Raw genomic sequence first — 26,415 nt, forward strand, 5'->3', positions numbered from 1 at the left:
ATATAATACTTTAAAAGGTTAGAAAATACTAAGGTTTAGTAGCTATAAGATATAGATTAAATAAGATAAGAAAAAGGCTATAATAATATTAAATATAATATAATACTATAAAAATAGCATAGAAATATACCTAGTAAATCTATTAATAATAAAAAGCTAATATATCTTTTAATCTTTAGGATATTATATAAAAGATATCTTTATTATCTTTATAATCTCTAATCTTATATATTAAACTTAGAAATATTTATTTTAATTAAATTATTAAATAAGGCTTTTCTTTTATTATTAAGCTATTAAGAAATATCTTTATAATTAATAATTAAATTAATTCGTTTAATCTAAAATAATCTTAATATTATTAAAGTTATTTTTATTTCTTATAAAAAAGATATTTTTATTAATATAATATATAGCTTATCGCTTAATTAAAAACTTAGGAAATACGATAATTAGAGGTATTATATTTCTAATAGTATTAATTATATTAAGAAAGGTATAAGATTATCGGTTTAAGGGATTAATACCCTAAGATTAATAATAATAAAAAGTATATATAATATTAACTTAGATTTTACTAAAAAGATTATTAATTTATATATTATATTTATTAGAATTTTATATATTTAAGATATTAATATAATAGGATTTAATTACTTTTTTAATTAAGTTAAAAAAAAAAGCCTCTAGGTTTATAGGGTTATTAGCTTCGAAGATCTTCTTAATCCGCTTAATTATTTAGAGGGTTAACTTCGAGATCTAAGGATATATCTCTTATTAGATATAATACTATATAGATAAATCTACTAGTTTATAAAGATATTATTTATAGAGAATTAATAACCCTTAGAACCTAATCCTTTATAATATAGGTATTAGTAATATCTATTAATTAGTAATATATAATTAAAGTATTATCTTCGTTTAGAATTAATATTAATAGCTACTTTTATAGCTAAGGAGTTTCTTTAAGCTATTTTATAATATATTTAACCTAATACTTCGTCATTCTATATTTCTTAGTAGCCTAAATAGATTAAGATATCTTATAAGAGGTTATCTTACTTAGCCTCATAGAAGGTATACTAGTAGTAGGTATAGAGTAGACGAGGTTTAGAATACGATGATATACTAAGCGGCTTTTAATACTATCGCAGAGGGAGATATAATATAGAAAAATATTAATGATACATAGATACTAATAAATAATCGTATTTCGATAGAAAATACTTAGAAAAATAATATCTAGATATCTCTAATAGTATTAAGCTATCTAGTCTTTTTTACGCTAACTAAGGGATAGAGGACCTTAGTTAGCTACGTATATGACCCATCTTTCGCCAATGGATATGCAAGATGCCCCGCCTCTCTTGGAAATTTTGCAACAGCCAACCATCCAAGCTAAGCTAAACCTCGCCTAGAAATATTCCAACAACGTCGCCCTGGACTGCCAACGGGTCAACCCGCCCTTCGTCCCGACATCCCATCATGTTCCCCATTCGACGAGATCAGCGAGTAAGACTCTTCAGCGTCTTATGATCTGCGAGTTTCCTCTCGTCCCGCCGCCGTCGTCAACGACTGGGTCATGCCATTCGCGGCAGCAACTTCTGTGACTGAATAAACGACAACGCCTCCCCCCCAAGTTGCTAGATTTTTATGACCATGGCCGTATCAGCGGATGCCCCCATCAAGCAGCAGCTTGTCGACAAGCTGCCAAAACATTTCAAAGGCCTCAAATTCGGCATCCAGTGCGACCAACCTCCAGCCACTCAATAACAATGCCAGGCACAACTAATGATGCACCAGGTCGAATCAAGATATTGCCAACCAAGCCGTTCTAGAAGTATCCGCCCGATTGCTGTACGATATAGAGAAAAACCGAGCACCATACCGCCATGGACCACTCGATCCTCGCCTAGTATGTTAGAGAGCGGGCAACTGCAAGCCTGATTCGGACTAACGACTGTTTCCGCCATTGTAGGGAATTTCGAATAAACAAGACTACTGCCCAACATGCCATGAAAAGTTGAAAAATTGCACAGGCCACTTTGGCCTTGTCCGGCTGCCTCTACCGGCTTTCCATGTCGGCTACCTTCGATTCACAATGTCTATTCTCCAGGAGATCTGCAAGGTGCGTTAAGCTTACCCTATGATACTTTGAGCATATAATCTGATGTTCTATCGTAATAGGACTGCGCCCGGGTGTTGCTTGAAGAGCCTGAGCGACGCTCCTTTCTGAAAGAATTGAGACGTCCGTATCTTGACAACCTTCGCCGAACGCAAATTTGCAAAAGGATCAACGAGCAATGCCGGAAGGTTAAAACTTGTCCTTACTGCGGCTCAATCAATGGCCAGATTCGCAAGATGGGGGTGCTCAAGCTTGCTCACGACAAATTCTCGGCTTATAACAAGTCGACTTCAGCCAAGAAGGAGCCCCCGCCGAGTAAAATCAAGTTCGACACCTCGTTTGCCGACGCTCGACGAGAAAACCCTGAGCTGGAGAAACATATCCGAAAGGCGATGGAGGATCTTAATCCCCTTCGAGTCCTTAACTTATTCAAGATGATCAGCCCAACAGACTGTGAGCTGCTGGGCTTGGATCCTGCCGAGGGGCGCCCCGAGATGTTCATATGGCAGTATCTCCCAGCACCGCCGGTTTGTATTCGGCCATCTGTGGCCCAGGACAACGCTAGTACAGAGGATGACCTTACAACCAAGCTGGCGGACATTGTTTGGGTTAGTGGCATGATTCGCTCCGCCTTGCAAAAAGGCTCTCCTGTTCAGACAATCATGGAACAGTGGGAATATCTCCAGACTCAAATAGCTTTATACGTCAATAGTGACGTTCCGGGCCTTCAACAGCCCGGCTTTGGCAAAACAACAAGAGGGTTTTGTCAACGGCTGAAAGGCAAGCAAGGTCGCTTCCGCGGCAATCTATCTGGAAAGCGGGTGGACTTTTCGGGGCGCACAGTTATCTCCCCAGACCCTAACCTGGGAGTTGATCAGGTGGCTATACCCCAGCTGGTTGCGAAAAACCTCACTTACCCGGAGCGTGTTCATCGGCACAATCTTGAAAAGCTCAGGCAGTGTGTGAGGAACGGTCCCGAAGTGTGGCCCGGGGCAATGCGAATAAACAAAGGGGGAGACGGTCGTCACCTCGTGGATCTACGATTTGGTGATCGAGAGTACTCCGCGCAGAACTTGTCTGCTGGTGACATTGTGGAACGTCACCTAGAAGATGGCGATATTGTCCTCTTCAACCGTCAGCCGTCTCTCCACAAACTCAGTATCATGAGCCACTTAGTCAAGGTGCGCCCGTGGAGGACTTTTCGGCTCAACGAATGCGTGTGCAACCCATACAACGCGGACTTCGACGGAGACGAAATGAACCTGCATGTGCCACAGACAGAAGAGGCTCGCGCCGAAGCGATCAACCTCATGGGAGTCAAACATAACCTCGCCACCCCCAAAAACGGAGAACCCATCATTGCAGCAACGCAGGACTTCATCACCGCTGCTTTCTTGCTCAGCAGTAAAGATCGGTTTTTCGATCGCAAGACGTTCACTTACATCTGCATGCATATGATGGATGGGAAGACTCGCCTTGATCTTCCCCCTCCGGCCATCATAGCGCCTCAATCACTTTGGACGGGAAAGCAAATCTTCAGTTTGCTGATGCGACCAAACAAGGACTCACCTGTTAAAGTTAATCTGGACGCCAAGTGTAGGGCCTATAAGGCGCGTGCCGGGCAATTCCCTGATATGGACCCCAACGATGGATGGCTCGTCGTCCGAAACTCCGAAGTCATGTGCGGTCGAATGGACAAGTCCACCGTTGGATCTGGCAAGAAGGATTCGATTTTTTATGTCATACTTCGCGACTTTGGCCCAGACGAGGCAGTGACTGCTATGAACCGGCTTGCAAAGCTATGCGCTCGGCAGCTAACTAATCGCGGGTTCTCTATCGGTGTCGGCGATGTGTTCCCCTCGGACAGCCTGAACAGAGAGAAAGAGAGTCTCGTTTCCGTGGCCTACAAGCAGTGCGACGACCTCATTGAGACATTCAAGCAAGGCAAGCTTGACAAGGCCCCTGGTTGCAATATGGAACAAACACTGGAGAATGCCATATCAGGCATTCTCAGTAAGGTTCGACAACAAGCCGGCGAGTATTGTATTGACACCTTAAGCCGGAACAATGCACCCTTGATCATGGCCCAGTCCGGGTCAAAGGGCTCAGACATTAATGTTGCCCAGATGGTTGCTGTCGTTGGTCAGCAGATTATCGGTGGCCAACGTGTACCCGACGGCTTTCAGGATCGCAGCTTACCCCACTTCCACAAGAATGCCCGCCAACCACCGTCGAAGGGTTTTGTCAAGAACAGTTTCTACTCGGGCCTCTTCCCCACGGAGTTTCTTTTCCATGCCATCTCAGGTAGAGAAGGCTTGGTTGACACCGCAGTCAAGACAGCAGAGACTGGCTACATGTCCCGTAGACTGATGAAGTCACTCGAGGATTTATCAACGCAGTATGACAATACCGTACGAACTTCCGGCGGCGGAATCGTCCAGTTTCAGTTTGGAGCCGATAAGCTAGACCCTGTTGATATGGAAGGCTCGGCAGAACCTGTTCACTTTCAGCGCACCTGGACACACGCTGAAAACCTTACATGGGACAATGCAGAGCCGTCAATGACTCCAGCTGAGATAAGAGCATTTTGTGACTCTATGCTCGAGGCTGAACGTAAGCGATTCCCAAGGCGTGGACTTCTGCACAATGAGTCGCTCGATTATGAAGATTCGACCGACTACGCAATCGATGAGCACGAAAGTGCAAGAAATTTTCTCAGAGCTATTGAGAGTCACGTGGAAGGTATGGCTGCGAAGCTTGCAAGGGTTCGAAAGCTCGCCGGCTTCGAAGGTGAGGATGTTGTCCAAGCAACGGCCCAGGACCACGCCGATCGCACCGCTAAAGTGTCGGCAACGACCTTGAAACTCTTTATCCGACTTTGTCTCGAGAAATATAAGAAGGCACATGTTGAACCCGGCCATGCTGTCGGCGCCGTCGGCGCGCAGTCTATCGGCGAGCCAGGAACCCAGATGACGCTCAAAACCTTCCACTTTGCGGGTGTTGCCGGAATGAGTATCACCCAAGGTGTCCCTCGAATCAAAGAAATCATCAACGCTTCCAAGGTCATTAGCACACCTGTGATTACCTGCCCCTTGTTGAACAATCACCAGATTGAAGCCGCAAGAGTGGTGAAGGGACGAATAGAGAAGACTTATGTCTCGGATGTTTTGCGATTTGTCGAGGATGAATGGCGGCCGGATGAAGGAAATGTGGTCCTTCAGATTGATTCCGCCGCCCTTTCAGACATGCACCTTGGTATTGGAGTTTATGACATTGCCGAAGCGATTTGCAAACAGCGCAAAATCAAGGTATCGGCAGCAGATCTTCTCGTCAACGGAGACAGAATCGTCATACGGGTCCGGGACGGGAGCACTACGGCAAAACGGACTACTAAGAGCAAAACGGGGGCAGAGGAAAGCGGCGACATGCTGTTGAGAGCCAACTTCCTCCGCCGCGTGCTCCCATCCGTACCTATATCTGGTTACCCAGATGCAACCCGAGCTATCATTCAGACTTCCGAGCAAAATACCCACACGGTACTGGTGGAAGGATACGGGCTACGTGCCTGCATGGCGACAGAAGGCGTAATAGGCACCAAGGTTCGCTCAAACAACGTCATGGAGTGTCGTGAGATACTTGGGATCGAAGCAGCCAGATCAACCATTGCGAGCGAAATCGCTGAGGTGATGGCTGGAATGGCAATCGACCCCAGACACATGCAGCTCCTTGCAGATGTCATGACTTACAAGGGAGAAGTCCTCGGCATTACTCGATTTGGTCTATCAAAAATGAGAGACAGTGTGTTACAACTAGCTTCTTTTGAGAAAACACCCGATCATCTTTTTGAAGCGGCGGCCGGCATGAAGACAGACCAGATTGAAGGAGTCAGCGAGTGTATCATCATGGGACAAACAATGAAAGTTGGTACTGGAGCCTTTCAGGTGGTCCGCCGGTTGGGGATCGACCCAGGCCAACTTTCGCAAAAGGCGACTGTATTTGAAGATTCTTGGGCTTCAGAGTTGGCAGTGAAGAAGGGTCGGAGGAAATTTTAGGAGGTGGTGTAACAAGACGCCTAGAGCTGCTCTGGTATTAGTCTCGTGTATATGGTATATGTAGGTAGAACCACTTACACTAGCGTGAATAGCATTGATGATATGCTACTAGCCACTACTAGGTTCACCTGGTTGACCATTTCTATGTGCCTTGGAAGTGCACTATTGCTGCTCATACGTACTTCGTACGCTAGCTGAACCCGCTTAATGTCGAATGAATCGGTGGTGCGACATATGGGAGAAGTCGATTGTCCTAGCCACGCCACCCAACCACCCACGTGATACCAAGTGTTGGTATCTCATGCTCTCAGCCGCACTGTTAACTCGGGACCTGAGCAGAGTATAGAATTGCCTCTATATAACTCTTTACCCGCACAGCGACAGGGTGGCACTGGCCCCATCATCTGACCCTCCAATATGTGTGGGCGGTATGCTCTAGCTTTGGTGAGTTTCAGGCCCAGCCCAGAGATCCAAAGCTCCGAATTCGGATATAATTAACTCTAGTATGCTCATCACAGGCCCCGTCCCAGGTTCGGCAGATGCTGACGGAGCAAAACATGCCCGTTGCTGATGCTCCAGCGGATGAAGGCAGTGGTGCTCCACGACAATCCTACAACTTCGCTCCAGGCTACAATGGCATTGTGTACAGAGCCGATACTTCCGAACACGGACCTGGACCTCTCCGGTATGCATTACCAAACAGTAGGGAACATGACCCAGCCAAAATCGCGGACCACGATGACTTGGTCATCTACAAGCTCCAGTCAATGAAATGGGGGCTTATTCCTTTCTGGAGGAGGCGTACCCCAAGATACAGCACTATCATGAGAAGCATCAACTGCCGCGATGACTCTCTGGGTAAGCCTGGCGGCATGTGGGCGACCATGAAGGCGCGCAAACGCTGTGTTGTCATTGCTCAAGGCTTTTTTGAGTGGCTCAAAACTGGCCCCAAGGACAAACTTCCTCACTATGTTAAGAGGAAAGATAATGGCCTCATGTGTTTTGCTGGGCTCTGGGATTGTGTTCAGCTGGAAGGTTCGCCTATACTACGTGTGGATTTATTGATGTGCCCTACTAATCGCTAGAGACAGGTGCAGATGAGGAGATCTACACGTATACGATCATCACCACAGACTCCAACAAAGAGATGAAGTTCCTCCATGATAGAATGCCTGCAATCCTCGACCAGGGTTCTCAGGCGATCCGCACCTGGCTCGACCCACAGCGGCAGGAGTGGTCTCGCGATCTACAGTCCCTTCTCAAACCGTTTAAGGGGGACCTAGACATTTATCCCGTCACAAAGGACGTGGGAAAAGTCGGAAATAATTCTCCCTCCTTCGTTATCCCTCGTGATAGCAAAGAGAATAAGTCAAATATCACTAACTTCTTTTCGATTGACTCTAAGTCGTCCGCTAGTATATAATCGGCAAGCAGGCCCACTTATTATATCCGTAGAGCCGGGAGCGATTACTTACCTATAAACGAAAAAGTATATAGATAAGCAATATAGATCCCGCGCTTAAAAAAGCTAATACTAGTACTAATATATCTAGGAATATTAGCGTTACGAAAAATAGGATAATAGATCCGAGTAATAATAAGTTAACTAAGGATCGAAAGATTATAGGTTTATTTTTTTAGTTAAATAACTAATATTTATATATAAAGTAAATATTTAAAAATACTTAATTTCTTATTTTAGCCTTTTCTAGTTTATATAATAATAATATAATTAATAAAATAACTCTAAGCTATAATCTTAATAGCTATATTAATATAAACCTTATAATTAAAGATAATTATTATAAGGTATTATACTTTATAATTAAAGATAAAAAAGATTATTATTATTAATATAATTATTTTATTATAAATAAAAATTATATAATTTTTATATATACTTATTAAAGATATAATTATATAATATATAATATAATAATAAATAAATTTAACTTATATATAAAAAATAAAAGCTATAAGACTTATAAAATTAATTTTATTTATATTTTAGGTTTTATTAAATAAGCTTTAATAAATAGATTTATTATTTTATTATTTTTTATTATTTTTATTAATATATTAAAATATTATAAAACTATAAGAAATTTAATATATATATTATTAATTAAATTAAATAATTAATATATTATCTTTTTTAAAATAATTATAATATTTTTAATAATAATATTTTTAAATAAAATTATAAATTATTATAAAATATAAAATATAAAATTATAAATTATTATAAAATATAAAATATAAAATATAAAATATAAAATATAAAATATAAAATATAAAATATAAAATATAAAATATAAAATATAAAATATAAAATATAAAATATAAAATATAAAATATAAAATATAAAATATAAAATATAAAATATAAAATATAAAATATAAAATATAAAATATAAAATATAAAATATAAAATATAAAATATAAAATATAAAATATAAAATATAAAATATAAAATATAAAATATAAAATATAAAATATAAATATTAATAAAAGCTTTATATTAAATTATAATAATTTAATATTTAAAAGTTAATATATTTAAAATAGAAAAGATATTATATTAAAAAGTTAATAAAAGGTTTTTTTTAAAAAATATTTAACTACCTATAAACTTTTATAATATAAATAAATTAAATATAATATAAAAGATTATATATAATAATATATTATATAACCTCTATTATAATATTTTATTTATAAATAAATAAATTAATAAGTATTTAAATATTATTAAATATATTTTTATATAAATAACCTTATAATATAAATATAATTACTTTTAATAATATATTATATATATATATATAATAATAATAATAATATATATCCTTTATTAAGTATTTATAAGTTATAATCTTTAAATTTACTTTAATAGTAAAAATAATAATATTTTTAAGCTAAAAGGTCTATTAATTTTATTTTTATATAGTTTATTTTATATTCTAATTTTTATTAAGAAAACCTTTTATTTAAAAAGATAAAAAGATAATTATTATTTAAAATATAAAGCTTTTTAAAAGAAATTTATAATAAAATTCTTTTTTAAGAATACTAATATAAAGGGTATTAAATAACTAATAAATATTATAAAAAAAGCCTTAATATATTTTTATATATATTCTTTTTCTTATATCTTAGATAAATAAGATATATTATAATTAGCCTTTTCTTAAAAGAATATTATTAAATAGATTATTATAATACTTTATTATATAGTAATATTACTTATATTTAAGTATCTTAAATTATAGCTTATATAGCTTATATAATCTTTAGGATAAATTCTAAGTATTTAAAAGATATTCTTTATACTAATATATATACTATCTATTAATAATATTTAAGATAAGGTTATAATACTAATATTAATTAATCTTAAAAAACTAGATATAATAAATTAAAGAATAAATATCTAAGCATTTAAATATATTATAACCCTATTTTTAATTATACCTATAAACTAAGCTACTCTTTAATAATAAAGCCTAATATTATTATATATACTAATTTAAATTAAATTTTATTACTATTAATAAGCTAGGTACCTATTTAAATAAGGCTATTAACTATATCCTTTATACTTAATATATATATAATATTATTTATAAATAAATATATTAAAGGTAATCATATTTTATATATAAATAATATTATAAATACATTTATTAATTTATCTAAAAATATATTTATGATATATTATTATAATATTTCTAAGGTATCTTTACTAGTATTAAATCTAATTCTAAATTATTTATTAGTAATAATAAAGATTATAATAGCTAATTTATCTAAAATCCTTAATATTATAAATAAACCTATAGCTTTATATAATAGGTATAATAAAGGTAAATAATAAATCTATATAATAAGTTATATTATATATATAACTATAACTAAATATATAAATGAAACTAATTATAGTATAAGATAACTTATAACCCATTATAAAATAATTATAAATATAATAATAATATTATAGCTAAATTTTTCTTTTATTATTAAAATGCTTATAATAAGATCTATAATTAGCTATTATATATAATATAAATCTTAGTATATAATAAAAAGGTATCTTCTAATACTATAGTATATTTAAATTTAAATATTTTTTAATTATTTAAATTAACCTCTAGAATATAATATAAAATAAAAGGGGGATCTTAATATTAAATTAAGTTATAATATATTAAAGCATTTTTATTAATATTAAATTTTTATAAATTAGGGGATTTATAGGTTATATATCACCTTAATGTAGGTTTATTAAAAAATAATAAATTATAATCCCTATAAAAATAGAATTAAAGATATATATATATATATTAATAAAAATATAAAAAGTATCGCTAAGAAAATAGAATTAATATTCTAATCTTAGATTATAAATCCGATTATTTAAGATATTTCTTTTATTTATATTATTATTTTTAATAGCTAAGATTATCTTTAAAAATATATAATAATTTTTACTTAATCATTAATTAACTTCGACTTAATTCTATAGCTAATTAAATATTTTAATTTTATTATATAAGGTGATAGTAAATATAAATATATCGCTTTCGTAGTAATAATAGTAATACTAAGGTTTAGAAATTATATGATTGAAAATAATAATATTTTTAATATAAATCCTAATATAAAAAAGGTATAATTAAAAACCTTTATAAAAAGTAAATATCTTAATAAAATAAGGTTAATAAAAGCAATATTATCTTATAGTATTTATTATATATAAATATATAAGTATATTAGATATATTACCCTTTTAGTGCCTTTATTTAACTTTATATAAGATATAACTTTACTAAAGAAATATATATTCTAAATTTTATTAATATCTTTAAGTATAATAGAAAACTTAAGATATAAGTTATTATATATTATTTATTATATATAGTTATAACCTTAAAATAAATAATTAAATTTAAATATTATCTTATTTTTTAATCTCTAATTATAATTTATTTTTAAGAACTTTTATTTAAATAATATAAAATATATTAAAAAATAGTATTATATATTAAGAGAATAAATATAATTTATTATTATTCTTTATAGCTTTAAAATAATTAATAATAAAACCTTTAATAATATTCTAATTATTACCTAAATTAAAGAAATAAATATATTCACTTAAGGGTTAAATAATCTATTTACTATTAAAGGGTATATTCTTTTTATATTATCTCTAATATTATTTATAAAATATTAAACTTCTTTTATTTTTTAGCTTATTAAGGTAATTATATAAAGTCTTTTCTTTCTTTAACCTTTAAAATAATAAACTAAAGGTAAAAAAATATAATACTATAATAAAAGGTATAATAAATATAATAATATTAAGATAACCTCATATTACTTATAAGAATAGATATTTTTATAATTAATATAAATAGGTTAATAAAGCTAATAACAAATTTCAATTTTCAATATAATAAATTAAAAGAATAACTAATATACAATTATTAAAGATAAAAAGATTATAACTTATTTTAAGGTAAAATAAATAAAAAGAACTTATTATAAATAAAATAATTAAATAAATATATAGCTTAAAATAAATTTATTTTATAATACTTATTATCTACTCTAAGTAAATAAAAGAATATAATATAAATCAAAATTAAAATAATAATACCTTTATTAAAAGATATAATTGCCTTAAAAGGGATATAATTAGTTTATAAAACTTAGTTTTTAAAATCTTTTAAATATTAAATATATTAAATATTAATAAAATATACTATAATCTTATCCTTAATAAAATAGATAAAATAAAGACTATTTAAAATATTAAATATATTTTAGAGATTAAGATATCTATTTAGATATATAAATAATAAATCTTATAATAATAATAATATTTTATATTTATAGATAAAGATTATTAGTACTTTATAAAAAAAGCTATAACCTAGAATAAAATCTATTAAATAAAAGAATTATATACTACTTATTATATATATCATATTAAATAATATATAATATTCATTTTTATTATATTTTTATTGATAGTATTTCTTTATAAAAGGTATTAAGTTATAATATAGAGTAGGAAAGAATAATATAATGTCATCGTAATATAAGGAATATAAGTATAGATAAAGCAAAAGAATAAATTAGATATCGGTTATTAAATACCTATTTCTTTATAATATAATTAATAACTATATAAATATTATAAGAAATTAATAAACCCTTTATAAGGAAGAATAAATATATATAAAAAGGTGATAATTATAATATATAAATATAAATTAAGATTATATACTTACTTTCGATTCTAGACTTGACTATATTATAAGTACCTATATATTTTAAATAACTATACTATACTCTAGCCTTATATAGATCACTTAGGTTATAGTATAATTATTAGTATTCTAATCTTACCCTATAATATATTACTTATTTGATTATATTAATCTTAAATCTAAACCTATTATAAAATAAAACAAGAAAATATAGGATTATATATACTATTAAATTTAAGACTACTGTATATATATATATATATATTATAATATAGGCGTTATATTAAATATATAGATGAATAAAGAATACTAATATAGGTATCATATTATTATTATTAAAAGTAGCTTATTAGACTTAGTCATTAAAATACATATACCGAGAATAAGGTAAGCTATTCTTAATATTAAATATTTTTATTAGTATATACTTAGATGATTTATATAATTATATGAAGATAATATATAATCTAAGGGCTAAAATTATATAAATTATCTATATATACTAATAAAAATAGTTCTTATTTATACTATTAGCTGTAAGTTTTAAAGATTATTATAAAATTATATTCCCGTATCTTATCCTTATTATAATAAATTAGGTTTATACCACAATATCCTAATAATATATTGGTTTAGAAAGATAGTCGTTTCTCAATAAATTATATATAATAATTAGTAAAATATATTTTAATAATTGAATACTTAGAATTTAGAATTTAGAATTTAAGATTGATATAATTAGAATTAAAAAGTTTAACTTAAAATATTAAATAGTGATATTAAAAATAAATAATATACTAATTTAGAATATCTAATTTATATAAATATTTATTTATGATATTAAATTAGAATATATAATATTATAATATAATTCTTAATTAAGATATATTATATATTAAAATTATAAAATAATAATAAATAAATTTATATACTAAATAACGTTATAATAATTAAATACCTTGATTAATTAATTAATATATAGGTTATATTAAGATTTGTCAAATAATAAAATAAATACTTCTTAACTTAGTAATAGATTCTAATATATATATACATCTTAGGTATGAATATTATAATATAATAAGTATTATTATATAGCTTATACTCTAAATTTAATATCTACCTTAGAACCTTAATATTAGATATTATTCTTTATATTAATATATATATACCTTTATACTTTATTAATTTACTACCTTTAATCCCCTTAGTAATTTTATTTCTATCTTTATTTTATTATATCTATTATACCTATTATTATAAGTAGCGCTTAATATTTTATATTATATAGTTACCGTCTTAATAAAGTATTGATATATTAGTTATATAATTAGGTCCAGTATGCTAGCTTTTATTAGTCTTATAGCCTTTATCCGTTATATTATATAAGGTTATATATTTATCTTATTAATAAGATATATAGGTTATAGCTATATAATACCTAAGCACAAGATATAATATAAATTAATATAATATAACTATACGTTTAATATTAATATTATAATATAGCTTATATCTTAGCCTATATAATCGGGTTTCTGTAAGGTATAGATAAAAGCCTTCTTTTATTTAATCCCTACCCTTCTACTAGCTATATATATAAGATATAGGTTATAAATAATAAGACCTATAATTTAATTTAAACTTCTATATTTTAAATAAAAGGTAAAATATATATAGAATATAATAAATATTAAGTAGGGTTATATATACATATAAATAGTATTTATTAAGATAAGCCTAATAAATTATATAATAATATTTATATTTTACCTTATAAAATAAAAATTAATAATATTAATTAAATTAATTATTTAGATATAATTACTATTATATTAATATAATATTTTAAATCTAAATAAAACATTTTTAATATAATAATAATACTTATATTATAATTAAACTTTATTTAAAAATTAATATTTAATAAATAATATTATTAAATAATATAGATTAAATATCTAACTAAAAAATAATATATCATTAATCTTATAATTTAATAATATATTAATTTAAGTATTTAAAAGAAAATTATAAAATATATATTATATTTATATACTTAGATTATTATTTAGATATATTAATTTTAATTAAAATATTATAATATTTAAATTTTTATATATATATTAATAAAACTAAAAAATAATTTATAATTTATAGCTTTATATCTTTTTAAGATATATATAAAAATATTATTATTAGAATTAAGCTTTGAAACCTTAGATATTATATTATATATATATATAATACTTTATATATTAACTTAAATTTATTTTATAAATATAATATTATTAAAATAAATATATTATATTAAAGTTATAAATTAAAAAATATAATTATAGATATAAAGGTTAAAATATAATTATTATAATATAAATAATAATATACATCATATATTATATATTATAAGGTAATTTGTTATATAACTTAGCGTTTATATTAATTTAATATATTATTAATTTTAAAACGTCTATTAAATAATATATAGAAATAATAAATACTTAATACCTTCTTTATATTATATCTTTAGAAGGTAAATTCTAATAACTAATATATTTTATATATAATAACATTATAAATATAAGAAATAGATTTATATTAATATTAAAAAAAATATTAAGTAATTCTATATCTTTATAATTATTAATTTAACCCTTATCTTAGATATAAAGATATATATTAAAGAGCGAGAATAATTATAAAAATAACTTAAAAGGACTTAATAAGTAAATAAAGTATTAAATTAAAAGGTATATAGATAATTAATAGAAACTAATCTATAGATAATTATAAAAAAAGGTATATTATTTAAATATTAATAAAATTACTTTAATAATTAAGATAATAGAATAAGCTATAGATTAATAATAATATCAATAATATTAATTTTTTACTTAAAATAAATAACTATAATCTTATAATATAGGGCTTAATATTACTTAAAGACCTTTTTATTTATTATAATAAATTCAAATATTAAAATATCTTCCCTTATAATATATAATATAATCGATTTTTAGCTAAGGTATACTTTAATAATTAATACTTAATATTTTAATATTATAAGTATAATCTTAGCAGTAAATCTTAAATAATATAATCTATATAATTCTATAATTATAACTTAATAATATATATATAATCTTAACAAATAATAAAAAAGAGGGATTAAGCTCTAGTTAATAGCTAATTACCGATTAATATATAATAAGTATTATATTATAGGATTTAGGAATAGAAAAGGAAGATTACTTAATTTAATGAAGAGATTATAGGTTTACTATAATCTAATAATATAAGCTTAAGAGGGATCGCGGGATTACTATAATCTAAAAATCTATAGATAAATAAGTAAATAGTTACTATTATATAAACCCTCTTAATTTCCTAATAGATAGATAGATCTACTTCTTCTACTTTATAGGTATTAATAATACTCCTTCGCTTAATAATTTTAGTTAGTTAGACTTTTATAAGAACTAGATTAAGTTAGCATTAAGTAATCTATTAGTTATAATATAGTTCTATATATAGTATTTAAACTTTATTAAGCTAATATATATAATAATATTAGGTTTTTATATTAAAGAAGGCTTAACTAAGGTTATAGGTATTTTAGGTATGGTATTAATATAAATCCGTAGATAATATAAAAAGCTAGCTACCTTTATATAGCGGCTTTCTCTAATAAGCCTAATAAGGCTAAACTAACTTATTATTATTAAATATTAATTTTAATATTATTATTAATAAAATCCCTTTAAATATAAGTTTTAAGATTTAAATATATAATTAATATATAAATATTAAATAAAAAAAGAAAATTAATATTAAAAAAAGAAAATTATTTAAAAAGATATTATAAGATTAATTATAATATTTATATATATTTAATTATATTTTTTTAATTTATTATTATATATAATAATAATAATTTTATAACTTAAAATATTTCTTTATATTAAGCTATCATTTTATTAGTATTAATTTAATAATAGATTATTAAACCTAATATTAAGAATATAGATAAATATATTTATAGATAGCTTTTTATATTACTTATAATTTATTAATATTATTTACTTTATTTAATTATTATATATATAAATATAATAATATTAGGTATATTTATTATATATAAACCTTAATATTTAATATAATAATTTAATAGAAAAGAAAAGGTAAATTATTTTTAAATAAAAGCTTCTTAGATATTTAAAATAAATATAATAAATAAAAGGTTAAATAAATAAGCCTTAAAATTTTTATTATAAAATATTATAATTTTCTTTTAAATATAATTATTCTTATAATATTAATTAACTATTAATAAATATTTATATATAATAAATCTTAATAAAAAATAATATATTTTAAGTTTATATTTTAAAGATTTTACTTTTTTTAAATAGTTCTTAATTATAGGTTTTATAATATAGATTATTTTATTCTTATTAGCTATAGTTTATATTTTATCTTAGAAGCTTTAATTTTAGAATTATTAATTAATATATTATTAGTTTTATCTTTTAATAGGATAACCTAGCTTAATTAATAATATACTAATAAATCTATTTATAATAACCTAAAAAATTAATACTTTTAATTATATTATTATATATAATATTTTATTATATTTTTTAATTTATTTTTATTCTTTTAATTAATTTAATTATCTTAATTAATATATATCTATGTTTTACCTTCCTATTAAATATATAACTATTAATATTAAGAAAAATACTTAAAGGTAAAATATACCCTAATAATACCTTATTTAATAAATATTTATAATTATATTAGTTATAATAAATTAGGTTATATAATTAGATTATTTAGGTTTTAAAAATAATACTATAATATTTAAGAGTTATTTAAGAGTTATTAATAATAATTATATTAGTATTATTATATATTCTTTAGTAAAACCTTAAAAATATATTTAATCATTTTTTATATAGTATATAAATTTATCTATATTTATTAACCTAATTTTAGCCTTATTATATTTCCTTTCTCTCTAATATTCTTCTTATAAGAAACTTTCTTATTAGCTTATATATAACTAATATATATTATAATATACTAGGATATAAATTATAAAAATATATTATATATATAATAATAAAATAAAGAAATAAAGAAATAATTTAATATTATATTTTTAAAAGAAATAAATATAAAGGCTATTATTTATATATCTTATACTTACTATCTATAAATATAATTATATATTTTAGTTTTTATATAATAATATAATATATATATATATATATATATATATATATATATCATAGGGTTATTTTTATTATTATATATATTATAATCTTTAATTTTAATTAATCCTAATTATATTATTAAATTTATACTTATATAATCTCCTATATAATTAAAAATCATTAGTATTAGCCTAGGGGTATATATTAAAGTCGAGAAATATATTAGAAAAAGATAAGCGACGTCCCGAATAGAAATTAGTCTTTTCAGCCTATATACCCGAGCGCGCCAGTAGCTCTACATCACCGACCGACATCGGACCTATTGGGTCGCGCCTAGATTTTATCGCCGTAGTCATATCCAGGCACAGTCACAGTGTAAGGGCTTCCTTTATCGAATGCCCAGCTGTGCTCCCAGGGTCGGTCAGCAAAAGTCTATGATTATCTGTCCACAATGACACAAGTCAATAGCATTGGCCCTCAGCGGCTATCAATACTCGGGGAGCCGAATATCATCATCGACCATGACCTTTGGCTCAACTTTGTTCCCCAGGACCTCGTTAACAACATTCCCTCCTCCACGTACGTCCTCATCACCGACACCAATCTGTATGATACATACGTTCCGTCCTTCAAGCAACGTTTTGAGTCCACGGTTACCGCAAAACCAGTTCGACTGTTGACCTATACAATCCCCCCGGGCGAAGCCTCAAAAACGCGCGAGACGAAAGGGGAGCTAGAAGATTGGATGCTCTCGCAGCAATGCACTCGCGATACGGTTATTATTGCTCTTGGGGGCGGCGTTATTGGAGATATGATTGGATACGTTGCAGCAACCTTCATGCGTGGGGTTCGCTTCGTCCAAGTGCCAACGACGCTCCTTGCCATGGTTGACTCATCCATCGGGGGAAAGACTGCCATTGATACCCCTATGGGCAAGAATCTGATCGGAGCCTTTTGGCAGCCTCGTCGAGTTTACATTGATCTGGAGTTTCTTGAGACGTTACCCGCGCGAGAGTTCATAAATGGCATGGCCGAAGTGGTCAAAACTGCCGCCATTTGGGACGAAACTGAATTCACGACCTTAGAGAATTCGGCACCGCAGATTCTCGCCTGCGTCCGCTCGCAGGGCAAAGATCGCCTGAGACCTATCAAAGACGTTCTCAGACGCATTGTTATTGGTTCCGCAAGAGTCAAAGCTGAAGTTGTCTCTACCGACGAGCGGGAGGGGGGGCTTCGGAACTTGCTCAACTTTGGCCACTCCATTGGTCATGCCATCGAGGCTATTTTGACTCCTCAGCTTCTCCATGGCGAAGCTGTAGCCATTGGAATGGTCAAGGAGGCGGAGCTGGCAAGGTTTTTAGGCGTCCTGCGACCTGGTGCAGTCTCAAGACTGTCCAAATGTATAGCCAGCTTTGATCTTCCGATTTCGCTAGAAGACAAGCGAGTGGTGAAGCTAACTGCCGGGAAAGAGTGTCCCGTAGATCTTCTTCTCGAGAAAATGGGAGTCGACAAAAAGAACGACGGGAAGCTCAAAAAGGTGGTCCTTTTGTCGGCCATTGGCAAGACGCACGAGCCCAAAGCCAGCGTTGTGGAAGATCGCTGCATCAGACTGATTCTCTCTGCATCTGCGCGAGTGACTCCGGGTGTCCCTCAGGGGCTTAATGTCACGGTCACTCCGCCTGGCTCAAAGAGTATATCCAACCGGGCCCTAATTCTTGCAGCCCTTGGTACGGGTCAGTGTCGTATCAAGAATCTCCTCCACTCCGACGATACGGAATATATGCTGTCAGCCATTTCTCGTCTACGCGGGGCCTCCTACTCGTGGGAGGATGCTGGTGAAATCCTTGTAGTCGAGGGGAAGGGAGGCAAGCTTCTGGCAAGCAAAGATGAACTGTACATTGGTAATGCTGGAACTGCCTCGCGGTTCCTTACCACTGTTGTGGCACTTTGCTCGCCCAGTGACACCGCTGGGTTCTCAGTACTCACCGGAAATGCTAGAATGAAGCTACGCCCTATCGGTGCCCTTGTCGATGCCCTTAGGAGCAACGGTGTCTCCATCGACTATCTGGGCCAGAAGAACAGCCTCCCGTTGCGAGTTGATGCAGCCGGTGGCCTAGAGGGAGGCAACATCGAGTTAGCAGCTACCATTTCGTCTCAGTACGTGTCATCCATTCTCATGGCAGCTCCCTACGCCAAAACCCCCGTCACACTGCGACTTGTTGGTGGGAAGCCAATATCGCAGTCGTACATCGACATGACAATCTCAATGATGCGATCTTTCGGTGTCGCAGTCATCAAGTCCACCGACGAACCTAATACATACCATATCCCGCAAGGCGCCTACAGCAACCCTTCAGAGTACATCATTGAGAGCGACGCGAGCTCTGCGACTTACCCACTTGCTATTGCCGCCATCACCGGTACGACCTGCACGGTGCCCAACATTGGTTCCAAATCTCTTCAAGGAGATGCTCGTTTCGCAGTCGATGTCTTACGGCCAATGGGATGCTCTGTGGAGCAGACTGGCCATTCCACTACTGTCACAGGACCCAAGCCGGGCGAACTGAAGGCCTTGGCTCACGTGGATATGGAACCTATGACCGATGCTTTCCTTACAGCCTCAGTGCTAGGCGCTGTAGCATCGGGCAAGACACGGATAACAGGTATCGCGAATCAGCGGGTCAAGGAGTGCAACCGGATCGCTGCCATGAAAGCCCAGCTTGCCAAGTTTGGGGTTCAATGCAATGAACTGGAGGATGGTATTGAGGTGATTGGCCGTCCACTCGACTCTCTTCAAGTGTCGAAGGGGGAAGTCCACTGTTACGATGACCATCGCGTAGCGATGAGTTTCAGCGTTCTGTCGGTAGCTGTCCCACATGTCACAGTCATCAGCGAGCGCGAGTGCGTTGGGAAAACCTGGCCAGGGTGGTGGGACACTCTGTCTCAGTCTTTCAATGTCCTTCTCGACGGCGCTGACTCAGACGTTTCCTCCTCCGAGGAAGCAGCATCGAATGTCGGGGCTGGGCGTTCGATATTCATCATTGGCATGAGGGGCGCGGGCAAAACCACTGCAGGGTGCCAGATGGCTAAGTTGCTGCACTGGACCTTTGTGGACCTAGATCAGGAGTTAGAGAGGCGAGCCGGGATAACAATCCCCGAGATGATCAAGGGTTCACGTGGGTGGGAAGGGTTCCGTGAGGACGAAGTTGCCCTTCTAAGCGACGTTATGGGAAAGAAACCTACCGGGCATGTGTTCTCATGTGGCGGCGGCATTGTTGAAATACCTGAGGCTAGGGAGCTCTTAAAAGACTACGGCAAGAAGGGCGGCCTAGTCGTCTTGATTCACCGGAATACTGATCAAGTTGTGGAATACTTGATGCGCGACAAGACTCGCCCAGCTTACACGAGCGAGATTCGCCAGGTGTACCTTCGCCGCAAACCGTGGTACGAGCAGTGCAGCAATTTTCTCTACTACAGCCCCCATCCGGACAGCACAGGATCTCAGAACGATATTCCCGGCGACTTCCGACAGTTTGTCGACTTGGTTAGCGGCAGCAGGCAGCATCTGAAGGCTATCGCACGCAAGGACAGCAGCTTCTTTGTGTCGCTAACGCTGCCAAGACTCATCGATGCCTTGGAGATAATTCCACGCGTCGTAGTTGGAGCTGACGCTGTAGAACTCCGTGTCGATCTCCTGGAAGATTGTGGGCCAGATGCCATCATTGAGACTGTATCTACGCTGAGATATGCAGCCCAGAAGCCCATCATTTTCACAATCCGGAGCGTCTCACAGGGTGGCAAGTTCCCCGATGATGCCCATGAGAAGCGGCTCCAGTTGTACCGCCTAGCCTTGCGGCTGGGAGTAGAATTCCTTGACGTGGAAGTGACACTTCCTGAGGAAACAATCCAAACTGTTACGGAGTTGCGTCGGCAGACCAGAATCATCGCTTCCCATCACGACCCCTCCGGTACTCTATCTTGGAGGAACGCCTCTTGGGTTCCCTTTTACAACCGTGCCCTTCAGTTTGGCGACGTCATCAAGCTTGTTGGCACAGCGCAGACCGTGGAGGATAACTTTGACTTGGCCAAATTCAAGGCTAAAATGCTAGCTACTCGAAAGACCCCGATAATTGGTCTCAACATGGGCGAGGCTGGCAAGCTGAGCCGTATTCTCAACGGATTCCTCACACCTGTTTCACACCCGGATCTCCCATTCAAAGCAGCCCCAGGGCAGCTATCTGCAGCGGACATCAACCGGGGTCGGGCATTACTGGGACAAAGCGAACAGAGGAATTTTTATCTTTTTGGGAAGCCTATTTCAGCCTCGCGATCTCCTGCTCTTCACAACACGCTCTTTGAGCGCGTTGGTCTACCTCATCGGTACCATCGACTCGAAACAGATAACATTGCCGATGTCGATACTGTTCTCCGGAGTCCAGATTTTGGCGGTGCCTCCGTGACGATTCCCCTTAAAAGGGACATTATGGGTCGCGTCGATCATCTCTCTGAGGCGGCGCGCACCATCGGGGCTGTCAACACTGTGGTCCCCGTGCGAGATGATCATAGCAATGGATGGCACCTTCTCGGAGACAACACTGACTGGAAAGGCATGGCTTACGTTCTCCAGAGAGGAGGGGTTGTGTCACGAGATGATGGCGGCCCGGCTATGGTAATTGGGTCAGGAGGCACAACCAGGGCAGCTGTGTTTACGCTACACTCCATGGGCTTCAATCCCATTCACGTTGTTGCTCGAGATCCCGTAAAGGCCAAGGCACTTACATCGGATTTCCCTGTCAACTACGGGCTTCAGATTCTGTCAAGTCCATCTGATTGCCAGAAATTAGCTGCAGGTCCGAGTGTGATAATCAGCACCATTCCTGCAGATAGGCCGATTGATCCGACTATGCGAGACATCCTAACCGTTGCTCTGAGCAAACAGCCTAGTGGAGACTGCTCTCGTGTTCTTCTAGAGATGGCATATAAACCCCGTCAGACTCCTGTGATGGATATGGCCGAAAATGCCGGCAAGTGGACCACAATTCCGGGTTTGGAGGTTTTAGCAGCTCAAGGATGGTATCAGGTTGGTTGCTTCTACCCCAATTATGCCGCCTCTGGTTTCGATACTGATGTGGATTGCTCCAGTTCACTGCATGGACAGGGATCACACCTGTTTACAGCGATGCTCGTAATGCTGTCCTTGGCCGAGAATCAGGCCTTGAAGAGCTGTGAGCAATCTTGGGGCATGTAAACGACCAAGGAGTGCCACGAATCATCGGCTCATCGAGACCCAACTCCGGAACTCAAACGGTAAGGTCAGACACGGTAAAGCATGGTGCATGTATGCGGTGCGGTGTAGGGAAAGCATGGGTTGGTTTAGATGGGTGGGGTGAATAGATATCAAAAGTCATATGATTTGGATCTATATATGCTCACACAAGTTATTCGTAGGCGAGCTACCATAGGGTAGGTATGTCAATGTTTAGCTATCAAAGGATTCTTGGTTCGGCTTACTGCCTTTGGTAGACCGAATTTGGGATTATCACGCTCGTCGTAGAGGGTGAGAGCGTGTACCGTGTTAATTCACATACCACAAATTTTACGTGAGATAAAATGGACTAGGGAATAGAGGGCATAGCTACTTAAGTCTCGATGATGGCAAGGGGATATGGTGATCTCGACCATTTGCTGGTGCAGCCAGCAGCAATTCTACGTATAGACTTTCCCCAGAGGTTGCGTACGCTATTTCCACCTCACTATCTACAATTGTATCGAAGTAGTGGCGGAGGTCCATAACATCAGATTCATATTCAGATATAACTTAGATATTGAAATCGTATCCGTTCCACACACTAACAGCTGGCCCGATGTACAAATCAGAATTGCTGCACACGCATTGTTCAAGTGTTGTTTACTTTATCGCCTCTCGCTAAATCACTAAATGAAAAAAAAAAATGAAAAAAAAATTCTTTCCGCTTAAACAGACAACTCGCTTCATTTTCTCTAACCCGGCAATATTTCCCAAACCCCGTTCGCTTGCATTAATTATCATTGCACCGCTTCGCCCAAGGGTTTAAACCAAAAATTGAAAACAGCCCACTTCATTCCCATAGAAAATAACCCATCCAATTCATATTCTCTATCCGATCATGGCAGTCATACCAAAGGAGGAGATAGATGTTGCGGGAAAAAACGAGGGTGGATGATTAAGGTAATACAAACACTGGACGGCGAGTCCTAGATTATTCATGTGAACACGAATCAGGTGATCTTGTGGCAGAATTGATATGACATCAAAAACATCGACCCCACAAGGACTGACAGACAGTCTCACCCCGCAAATCCCCTACCAAGAGGTTACGGGATAGAACGAAATAGTCTTCCCAAAGGCAACTCCATAAACGGCCCGTGTCAAATGTCTGCGCACCCCACTGACTCTGGGCCAGCATGTGCCGCAAATGGGAGTGGCTTGGCGCCTCCAATCGTCTGCTGCTGAAGACGGTTTCATCATGTCGCATCTGTGCGGCATGATGTGGTTTGAATTGCTGAGAAAATATTGGCCTTGGGAACAAGGGCCGCTAATTGTGCGGCCCCCGTCAGGGTCCAGCAGTTCCGGTTCAATTGTTTCTCGGCACAGTACCGTGATGTCAGTGGGTGGGTTGAAGGAAGCAGGTATGACGTCATGGAGCCAGTGGTGACATGTCCATTCCGGACCCTGCAGGACCCTTAGCCCCACATCATCCAATAGCAATAAATGGTTGGATAGATGGCACCTGGTCGGAGACAAGGACCCACGTCATGGAGCATCATTCCCCCTCCACCCCTTAAGGTCATCTTGTTCCTTCCAAACAGCCGACCCAAATCCACCCCCCCCACGTCAGGGCCAAGGCATCGGCAAGGGCCCCTTCCCTCGTGGTGGTGGTGGCGTCTCCATTCTGGAAGCCCGCTTCAGGGCCAGAGTGGCCGATGTAGGTAGGAAAATACCAAGGAAACCCCGCGTATTCTGCGCACTTGTGACCCCAATCATGCTCCTCCACGTCGTCGATGCTTGCCAGGTAGTTCCATATCGGGGTGGCACACGCGATAGTGGCGGGTTAAAGCATCTGCGCGGCTGAACGTTTTCTCCTCGGTGCATAGATCACATCGGACCTTCTGCTTGCGGGCGTTGTGAATGGTGTCCTCGTGCCTTGTAAGATCGTAGGGCCTCGAAAAGACCGTGTTACACGGCTTACCCGTGCTTGGGTTGATTCGGTCGCATCGGTGTGGGCCAGCTTGGCTGTTTAAGAGACTCGACGTCATACCCATATCACTGGGCCGGGTAGTAGCCGTCAGACCATGGCTCTGTCTGTGGCCCTCTCGCTTGTGCTTCTGCAAAAGGGTTGGCGTCTCGAATCGAAGAGTACATCCATGGTATGTACATGTATACGTTCCTCCATCAGCAGAAGTTCCCGCAGGGCGCACAAGATGTGCAGGCGTATTCGCCCCCGAATCTGAGCTGGAGCCAGAAGAGCTGAGGCGCGGCGGCGAGGTGTTGGAGCTGGGGTGCATCCTGGCAATGAAGGGGTATTGCTGTGGTACCTGAATTCCAGTATGTAGCTGCTGCGATGGTAAATAGCTGAACTGATCGCTGCGATCGCCCTGAATTCCGTTTGCCATGAATGATTGATTGCTGCCCTGAGGCAACACCTTGGCCAGCTGGTCCATATCCAAATTGGCTGGATGCTGGGGGAACAGAGGGAAATCGGCTGCCCCGTCCGGCTCGTTGAACTCGAGGATAGCGTCTTTGGGGGAGATCGTCTTTGGGGTCTCAGGTTCATTAACCGGAGCCATCTGCTGTCTAAGTATCTGCGCGTCCTGCTGGGCCTTGGACTGCTCCCTCATTCGCTGGGCAGTATTCAGCGTCCCTCCCTGAGCAGGGGCAGCAAAGTCCTGGTTGGCAGGGTTGGCAAAGGGAGACCCCGACCGGAATGGTGATGATTTCCCGCGAGAAGCAGACGAAACTGGCGAGTGCCCAATACCTAGGTGTTGGCTATTAGCAGCGTTGAGACGCTGGCTAAAAACGTCGTTTGGCGGCGAAATTATCGACAGCTGCTGAGGCTGGGATGGAGGTGTGGAGGTGATTGTAAAGTTGGGACTGTACAGCTCATCTCCGTAGACGTCGGTCATGGTGCGGCCGAGCTTGGGGACGTTGCCGTAACCTTCTAGGTGAGAGAGAGGTGAGCTCTTGCCATCTAGTGCCGCTTGAGGTTGAGAATGCCTACCTTTCCTGCGGTTATCAGATCCCTCTTTATCACCACTGATAGTTGGCGTTGCAGGGGAATCACCCGCAATCGAACTTGCCACCGACGTTGGATGGGATCTATTAGAGCTGCCAGCAAGTTCGGGGGCAGGCAGCAACCCACGGTCGGCGCGAGGTTTGCTGCTTGGTCCCGGGATTGCAGCAGGATACGCCATCTCTGGAATAGTCTGGTCCAGATTTTGAAATCCCGAGTATGGGTTCCCAACCGACTTGGCTAACTGATAGAACGAGCCGTTCTGGCTGCTGGCGTCCTGCGCGTGCATGTCCAGTTCGTCTCCGGTCGAGTCGGTAATAGCTATCTGAGGGTTCGAGATATTCTGCGTATACGGGGAAGTTGGGCCAGTCGAGCCCATAGAGGAGAGCGAAGACTCGCGCTGGTGAGAAAAGCGCCCCAGCCGGTCAGGTTGGTACTGGGCGAATCCACCCCAAGAATCTGCCTGCAT

General features: G+C 35.0%; 4 protein-coding genes across 4 annotated transcripts; 3 read left to right on the forward strand and 1 right to left on the reverse strand.

Annotated features, from left to right (window-relative positions):
- Positions 1-2,104: 2,104 nt before the first annotated feature.
- RPO31 (DNA-directed RNA polymerase III subunit RPC1) lies at positions 2,105-6,180 on the forward strand (the record flags this gene model as incomplete). The annotated part of the gene is made up of 2 exons (XM_083191871.1): positions 2,105-2,131; positions 2,191-6,180. The coding sequence occupies 2 exons, from the start codon at positions 2,105-2,107 to the stop codon at positions 6,178-6,180; spliced, it is 4,017 nt and encodes a 1,338-aa protein (XP_083053085.1).
- A 417-nt stretch (positions 6,181-6,597) lies between these two features.
- ACO1O0_002402 (putative peptide hydrolase) lies at positions 6,598-7,603 on the forward strand (the record flags this gene model as incomplete). The annotated part of the gene is made up of 4 exons (XM_083191872.1): positions 6,598-6,601; positions 6,808-6,865; positions 6,998-7,215; positions 7,272-7,603. 4 exons carry the CDS (start codon positions 6,598-6,600, stop codon positions 7,601-7,603), a joined length of 612 nt encoding a protein of 203 aa, XP_083053086.1.
- A 10,524-nt stretch (positions 7,604-18,127) lies between these two features.
- Positions 18,128-22,905, forward strand: ARO1 (pentafunctional protein ARO1p; the record flags this gene model as incomplete). The annotated part of the gene is made up of 2 exons (XM_083191873.1): positions 18,128-22,756; positions 22,819-22,905. 2 exons carry the CDS (start codon positions 18,128-18,130, stop codon positions 22,903-22,905), a joined length of 4,716 nt encoding a protein of 1,571 aa, XP_083053087.1.
- Positions 22,906-24,696: 1,791 nt separating this feature from the next.
- On the reverse strand, positions 24,697-26,415 carry ACO1O0_002404 (stress-regulated transcription factor RPN4; the record flags this gene model as incomplete). Its single annotated transcript, XM_083191874.1, has 1 exon — positions 24,697-26,415. One exon carries the CDS (start codon positions 26,413-26,415, stop codon positions 24,697-24,699), a length of 1,719 nt encoding a protein of 572 aa, XP_083053088.1.

Source organism: Amphichorda felina (genome assembly GCF_050947745.1).
Source record: "Amphichorda felina strain 45539 chromosome Unknown scaffold_2, whole genome shotgun sequence".
NCBI classification, from domain to species: Eukaryota; Fungi; Ascomycota; class Sordariomycetes; order Hypocreales; family Bionectriaceae; genus Amphichorda; species Amphichorda felina.